The following is an 8,396-nucleotide window of genomic DNA, read 5'->3' as shown; positions in this document are numbered from 1 at the left end:
AACTAATATTAGTGAAAGTTATTATATTATTATGTTTTTTTTTAATTTACATTTTATTTTTTTTTTTTGTTTTTGTAATCGTTTCGCAGCTTTATGCGATTTTTAGCGAATTGAAAGAAATTGCGCATGTCCTTAATGAATGTGTCCTCCGTGTAGCCCAATGATAAAGTTGCATCTATGAAATATAGAAATTAAGCGTTTTTTTTTTCAGATACTATTGTTAAATAGAAATACTTCGTATTGCTTTTGTTGTACTAAAATTGCGAACACTTCTCTTTGTCTCCGTCCCTTTCCAGCAGAGTCGTTCTCCCAATTCATCTGTTATTATTTTTTTCCAGCAATTCTTTACGAAATTTGGTGCCTTGGCAACAAGTTTCAGTTCGCTTTCCTGAAATTAGGGAAAGCATAGTGATATTATTATTTTTGTTTTACAGTATTTTTTGCTTACCTGCACAATCAAAAATTGCACGACATCTTGTGCAGCAATGCCCAAAATGCAGGTAGCTTCATTGCATTTATCTGCACAATGAAGCAGGTATCTTTAATTTTACTTACGTGCACAAAAAGTGCAGTTATCTTTAATTTTCTATTCGTGCACAACAAAGCAGCAGCAGCATAACCATCTTTTAGTGTGGGAGAGGAAGCGAGAATATGTTTTTAATGCATGCTCTTTTCTTGTGTTGTTATTGTTTTTGCGAATACAAAAACGAAGTGGTACTTTTTAGTGTCTTTTTTGAGTTTGCAAAAAATTTTCTTGTGCAGATAAATACAACTTTTGTAACCAAATTAAAAAAAATTTCCAAATTTACGAGGCAGGAATGTCCAATGTGCAGCTATCGATTGGGCACTTAAATACAATTCAAATAAAGGGATTCAGAAAAAAATGGCATAAAAAAAGTTTTTTGGTCTGCAAAGGCCAATGCGCAGCTAATGTTGATGCAGGTAAATAGAAACCACTGTAGTTAGTATTTTTCAACTAAATCATTTCCTGAACAAATTATAGAATGAAACTTACAAGAGAAATAAATGCTTCGTTTATTTCTTGGAGACCTTTTTCAAATTCCAGAAACGACTCAATATCCTTGAATGGAACGGAAGGCATTACTAAAGTTTTTGTTTTCTTTCTTTCTGGTTTGAGCTCCTGCAACTCCTTACGCAAGCTTTGCACTTCGCTTGTTAGCCTTATGAACATACGCTGAATTGCACTTATTACTTGGTTAGCTATATCTAAAACTAAAATAAGATTTTATCATATTTATGGAGAAATGTTTAAAAAATATTATTTTTACCTTCAGAATTTGTTATAAGTTTATGGTAATTTTCATTTATTGGCGGAGCTCCCATGTTAACATTTTTCTGACTAAAGAATAGTTTTGTGAAGTCTTCAGGCATTGTGAATTAGCGGAAGAAAGACAGTTTTGCTGTTTTGAGAGAAAGAAACCATTTTAACTATCTCATGTAAAAAGTGTGTCTCTATTGTTTCTGAGAATGATAAATCCGTTGTCTCCCATATATTCAAGAGAGAGGAATTAAGTGGATAGAAACACTTTCTGCGTTCCTGTTGTTCCAATTGATGAAACTTTGAAAACATGTTGTCCAACACTATAATAGTTGTTAGGCGCAAAAATTGACAAGTATATGTTTTCATTCTGAATAAAAGTATTTGAACTTCTTTCCACTTTTACATGTTCTTCAGAAAGTGAACTGTTTATACTTTGTTCAACCAATCAATTATATAACTGCACGGATACGTGGTTTTTCTTTTTAAGAAGTCGTTTTAATTTTCCTAATTTGTTTTCAAACTTAAAGGCGCTTATATTTTCTAGCGATCCATATAATAAAGCATCACTTGCTAGATGTGTAAGACAGTGGAAGTTGTATGTTACTGTAGCTTCATTATAATTCACTGGGACATTCATTACAAAATTGGTTAGCAACGCTTGTGCGCACTCATTGTATGTTTTACATTTGCTTTCATCTAATAATATGCGCAAAGCCAAGCTTAGTTGCATATAATGAGCATAACGATTTTCATCCAATATATTTTTTAATATAAAAGGTCCAGTATATAGAAGGAATTGCCGAAATTCTGTTGCCTTGTATCGCTCAAATTCCTTTAAACTTGGTGGTGCTCTACAAAATTCCCTCGGAGTTTGACTTTTAAGCGTCTGCAGCTGATCATCAAACACTTCGATTTGTGCTGGAGATAGCGAAAACGAACAATTTTTTTCCGGATCCAAGACTTCATTAATGACTTTACAACTCCAAGACAAACTACGTGCATGTAATCTAATGGAAAGGATTGAACTATGTCTATTGGTAACTTTTCTATTGCCATTTGGGTGTTTGTTATATGATGATTTGCACAGTGACGTGTTCTGAAATTTTCATCTGTTCGAGAATCATTATTTTCTTGTGTGAACACCATGCGCTTCTGAACGTATTTCCCAGTTTGTGTGCACTTGTGGCAGGAATTATAACCTGTATGGCTTTTTATACCCAAAACTAGGGATCTTGCTGGTGAATCGCATATAAATGACCGGCAGCTAACTTTATAACTTTTGCCTTTAAATGAGAAATTTGAACTAATAACTTCATTAAGTTCTTCAACGAATGGTGTTAGGAACGCGTTGACGTCTTTCGGCTTACTGTTTCCAGAAAAAACGCCGATTGTATACACAGGATTTGTACCGTTTACGTTTACCAATATAGGCCAAACTTGTGCCAATGAACTTTTTGCAATTGGAAGACCGTCAATATTAAAATTTAATTCAATAGTGTCACCTTCGTATTTAGCGTTTGAAAAAAAAATCGGTCAAGCAATCCTCCAGTCCATAGTGCACATATTCACCTCCTGCAATTGACATAACTGGAGCATCTCTAGGGGTTTTTTTTAATGATCTAGCATCTTTTGGTAGGCTTGGTATCATCCTCCTCATAATTGTTAAAAGTTCATTCACTGCAGAGTTCGAAATTAAATGTTTCACACTCCACTTAGCCAACTCATCTTGAATATTAAGTTTTTCAATTGGAGGCATAGTTGGAGCTTCGTCGCTTTCATTTTCACTCTCACTTTCATTTTCACATTGCACAGGAACTGGGTCGCTATTTATTTCACTAGTTTCCGACCGTTCTTTTGATACAATTTTTTTGTGTTGATTATCACTAAAAAGAAGTTCAACTACCTCTTTTGCTTCTCTTCTAACACTTTTTTTATATTTATAAGGCATTTTTAAAATATTACCAATTAATTTTTGCAAAACACAGCGAATAACTTTTTTTAGATTGAAATTAATCAATAAATGCAAAACAAATTGTTTTCACCAAATAAATTTATCTACAAATGCAATGCCTACTCACTACGAAGTGGTTGTGTGTTCAAAAAATTTTCAGACACACTTGCGAAACCTTTGTACAAATAAGCATTTCTAAAGTATTGTTAAAAATTTCTTTTTAATAATATTATTCTCAAGTTGTGTTGTAGTTTTATTTTTATTTGGTATGTTGGGATATCATATTTATTTGTTTATGTATGTGTTTTCTTTGCAATAAAAAAATTGTTCAGAAAAGATTCAAATTCGTGTGTTTTCAATACGTTTATTTCGACGTATGCATCGACAAAATCTAGACTTTTTGTAGCGAAATAATCCTTTTGCCATACCTTCTCTTCATTGTACCATGGACAGACGGACGGAAGGACAGACGAACGGACGGACATGCATAAATCGACTTAGAATGTGATTCTATGCAGATCATCAAAAGGAACTATGGGTCTTTCTCGTTTCCTTTTGCCTGTTACAAACAAATGCACAAAGAGTGGTGTTGGGTATCAAAATAATGTGTAATTATTTCAGCTAATTAGTATATAAGTTCTATGCTAACGTATATTGCAAAAAGCATGGTACAATAAGGAGTTAGAACAGCTTCGTAAAACCACAAACCATTCAGCCCTGAGTCTATGCCCGTTTCCTGTCAAATTTGCATGCAACAAGTTGTTTCCATTTATCAATATTTTTCCTCATTTATAAAATCAGTTATAAATCAGTTAAGTTTATAAAATCAGTTAAGATCTTAACAGTTCTGGTGAATAGCTTTAAAGCGTGTCTTGCAATTTACGCGACTTCCAATATATGATTCAAAACGATAAATACATACACAAAAATTGGCATAAGTCGGGTACACTTAGAAAAAAATTTTAATCAGCTAGTAGCACTACCATACCTTTTTATTGTACCATGGGTTCAACAACCAGTTTTTAAACATTGTCCATGTTGGTCCAAGATTTCCATATAACGGTACCCGCCGATATTCAAAATACTTATGATCCTGGCCACAATTTTCACGGTGTTTCGAATTTGGTACTTAAGACTCGCAATGGATAACCATCCTTGTAGTAGAAAAATGTTTCCGCTTTGGTATGGCCCAACATAACGGTTCCACCCACTTTATTGTATTTTAAAACTTTAACTGCTTTGTTAAACCGATCTCACTGGTATTTGTATATTAATTCTGATCGGATTTAGATATAGCTCCCATATATATTCAACTGATTTCGGGTTAATTGTGCACCAAATGGCCAATATAAGTCCTAATGACCTGGATTTTGGTACATTCCATCGAATTAATTATAGAACCAAAGACGTCAAATTTGGTTCAGATTTAGCTATAGCCATATGTTCCATCCGATTTGGGGTTTTAAGTCCCTCACATGCGTAAGTCCCTCACAAGAACGATATTTGGTAGCGAACATCAGATACTACACGAAAATACCTCTGTCAAATTTTATCAAGATTGGATCAGATTTGGTTTTATTGTGCGAAAAATGGCTAATATCAGCCCCATTTTGTGGAACTCGCCTTCTCGAAGTGATATCACGCACTCTATAGCAGCGTTCGAAAATAAACAGTATGGTACTGTGGCGTAGTGTTCTGTACCGTTCCGAGGTGGAGTGGTACACTGAGATAATGTACCGTACCGGAGCACAACCTTTAAAAATATTTTAGTGATAATGTACCGGAGAACAACGAGAATCGTACTGTACAGCAGACGGAGCACTAAAAAACGTAGTGCAGCCGGAACACTATAAAATCGTAGTGCTCCGCAGTCGGAAAATTGAAATTTTTAATTTTCCGCGAAAAAGGGTTTTTTGTGTTTGCGTTGTAATGAGTTATTATGTAAATAATTTACCTGTTATTTTGTGGTACCGAAAAATCAATGGATGTAGGTGTAAAAAACTAAATATTTTAAAAAATATGGCTGAGTGTTTAAAATCAGTTTTATGATTTCGATTTTTTTTTTAATGTGGTGCATGTGGTACACTACGATTTTTTAATGATCCGATTGCGGAACACTACGTTTTTTAGTACTCCGACTCCGGTACACTACGATTTTTTAGCGCTCCGACTGCGGAACACTACGATCATCGTTGTGTTCTGGTACAGTATCACTAAAATATTTTTTAGTGGTAGTGTACTGGTACACCACCGCTAAATTGTTTTTGTGATACTATGTTTGTGTACTGTTTATTTTCGAACGCGGCTCTATAGTAATGTTATTTGGTGTAAAAGATTAAACTGTCTCCTTCAAATTTAGTAAAAATCGATTCTGAATTGATTCTCTGAAACCAAACTATAACTGCTCTAAATCCATATCATGATAGTTGGTATGATCTACTTCTAATAAATTCTTTTGTTACGGGAGCTCTACTTAAAATGAATAGTGGTTTAAATATCAAACGAGTATAAATGTCTTTGACTTCTAAGTTCGAAGTGCACAGTGATGCAAATCCGAAAGTTGAGTGTGAGTATCAAACCGAATGTAGGGAAAATTCGCAATATTTAAATTGCGAATAGAGTTAATTGCTAGCTCCCTGATTTGGTCTTTAAGCCCCTCTCATTCATAATAAGCACTCCACAACTACGATATTTGGTACCAGATATCAAATACAGCCCAGAAATACTTCTACAAATGTTACAAAGATCGGTTCAGATTTGGTTATAGCTCCCATATATCTTTAGTTAGTCTAGTTTTTATACAGATTTCCTTTCGACAGTTTTTATCAATCCGAATCGAATTTGCTAACAACCCATGAACTCAATGAAAATATGTAATTATCTGCCCAAGATGATTGGTAATTATCAAGAAGTATAAGTAAAAATTATAAAATTATAATATCTTGTTAAATAATAAATACCAAAAAAACCCATTCTTTTTTTATAAAATTCTTGCAGATGTATTTGTTTTAATAGTAACTATTATAATATAATATAAAAAAACGATACTTTTCATTAATACATTTATTGATGACAGTAAATATATTGTTAAAATAAAAGTAAAAAATATAACAATAAAATTATAATAATAAAAATACATATTTGTATAAAAAAGAAAATATTATTATAGATAAGTTTTGTTTTGTTTTAAATATATATTAGCAAGCTGCCTGCCTTACTTTCTTCTTTCATTTATTTTTTCTTTGTTTTGTGTTAAAGTTAAATAAATTTGTGCTTAATATTTGTTTCCTTTTTTTGTTTGTTCAATATATACGCTCAGCTGTATATTTCAATTCTTAGTTATTTGCACATAATGCAAATAAATAGATTAACAGGGATTTAGTTTGGAATTGAGGAGGGCAGCAAATGATAGACAATAATAAAAAGAAAATATTTAATGATATGCGCGCATATATTTGTATGAAAAATTAGTAATTATATAATGGATTTTTTTGTTCCTTTTAATGTAATGAGGATTTTTTATTTCTCGCGTTTTTTACATTACATAGCATTTGATTTATATTTCTTTTGTTTGCTTTTTGCGTTTTATTCTTCTTTCATTCGTTTTGTTATTGTAAAAATAAAACAAATATTCAATTGACTAGATAAGCATTTTATATAGTAAACAAAAAATATTCTTATTATTATTTTCATTAAATTATTACAAATTTTCTTTTAAAAGTAAGCTTTATTTTAATCATAGAGTTGTTTAACTATTTAAGAGAGGGGTATGTGGTGGTAATATTTTTCCATTTCTTTTTACGAAGAAAATATGTTCTCACTCATTAGAAAAATTAATTGTATTCCTAGGAAAACAAAAATACAAAAGAAAAACGAATAAGGTGAAAAAAACTATTTCCATTGGATTGCAATTAAAAAAAATCAAATAATAAAAGGCGTCTCCGATCTGAACTTTGTATACATCCGTCATTGAAAAAATAAAAGGCTTAAAAATATACCAATCCCCTTATAATCTTCATTTCACGATGGAATCATCTCTTGTTCTACGGTTATGTTAAAGGGCTATTAATACTAAATGGCGCCGCACGAAAGATATCTGGCGAATATTTAGTAGTGCTCGAAAAATGATTTCAAGTATTTTGGACGATATTTTGAGGATACCATTAGCACTATTCCAAGCCTGTTTTAAAAAATTATTTGGCACCTGTTTACTTAGATCATTTGGCCTAATTTATAACTTGATATTTGTTTTCCAGTTGGAATCAGACCGAATGCCTGTTAGAAACATTGATTTAATAAAATAATACCACACCTTAATTGTATAAGGGTTTACTAATGGAGACGATAACAAGACTATAAGCCATTCTTAGAGACCGCAAGAAACCTCTGCTGGTTTCGGTCAATGTCTAATTAAATGTGGCTATCCCAAGCTTTTTAACTAGGGTATTTCCATATAAATGGACATTCCAAAACAACCTGAAATCTGTTACATAAGCCAATTTGTTAACAGCAAAATTATATATCAATATTAAGGGATTACAATAAGGAAAGGAGACAATGAGCTCTATAGTGTTTGTATCCTCCAAAAAGTTACACACTTATTTGCTCAATGCTTAAATCTCCGTCATCAGGGATCTTAGTTTTAGAACATGTTATAAAGTTATATTGCAAATACTACACTCGGAGACTTCCCGATCCACGTGGATCTAAATCCCTTTACACTTTCGACTTTCGGCACGGATTTTAAATAACAACCATCGATGTGAGGCCATCGGCCTATAAAGCGGCCGTTTTCGAAATAACACAGATTGGTTGAGCAGACTAAGGTTTTTTTCAGTATTCTTTGAAGAAAACTGATCCTTAATTTAAAAAAGCTTCCCAGTTGAATTTATTTCTGTGTGTAAAATGTCAAAACAAAATGTTACAAAAGTAACGAATTGGAAGTGGGTCCAACCTTAACCATCCAACCCTGATATCAAAGTTTTTTACCCACTATAAAACCCAACGCCAAATCTTCTATTAGATAGCAAAAGGACCTGAAAAACAATACCATAAAATAAAATACGATCACAGAAGTACTCTGAGGTCTTATCACCACTAGAAGTGTTGGAGAAGCTGGTTTACGTGTATGATAATGGCAATTTTTGTTTATACAATTCTGTG

The 8,396-nt window shown here is 32.5% G+C and overlaps 1 protein-coding gene across 2 annotated transcripts; it reads right to left on the bottom strand.

Moving 5' to 3' along the window:
• Positions 1-3,332, bottom strand: LOC131804348 (uncharacterized). 2 transcript variants are annotated; one of them, XM_059127166.1, is made up of 5 exons: positions 3,245-3,332; positions 1,290-1,421; positions 1,016-1,233; positions 235-388; positions 1-175 (listed from the first exon to the last, which is right to left on the bottom strand). In XM_059127166.1, exons 2-5 carry the CDS (start codon positions 1,390-1,392, stop codon positions 54-56), a joined length of 597 nt encoding a protein of 198 aa, XP_058983149.1. In that variant the 5' UTR covers positions 1,393-1,421; positions 3,245-3,332; the 3' UTR covers positions 1-53. The 2 variants fall into 2 exon arrangements, with proteins under 2 accessions (XP_058983149.1, XP_058983148.1); XM_059127165.1 differs by lacking the exon at positions 3,245-3,332 and having other exon boundaries at positions 1,290-3,229.
• Positions 3,333-8,396: the final 5,064 nt, after the last annotated feature.

The sequence above is a fragment of the Musca domestica genome, unplaced genomic scaffold, assembly GCF_030504385.1.
Source record: "Musca domestica strain aabys unplaced genomic scaffold, Musca_domestica.polishedcontigs.V.1.1 42, whole genome shotgun sequence".
Taxonomy (NCBI): Eukaryota; Metazoa; Arthropoda; class Insecta; order Diptera; family Muscidae; genus Musca; species Musca domestica.
Note: the sequence above shows the minus strand (reverse complement) of the source record. Positions and strands in the feature narration are given on the sequence as shown.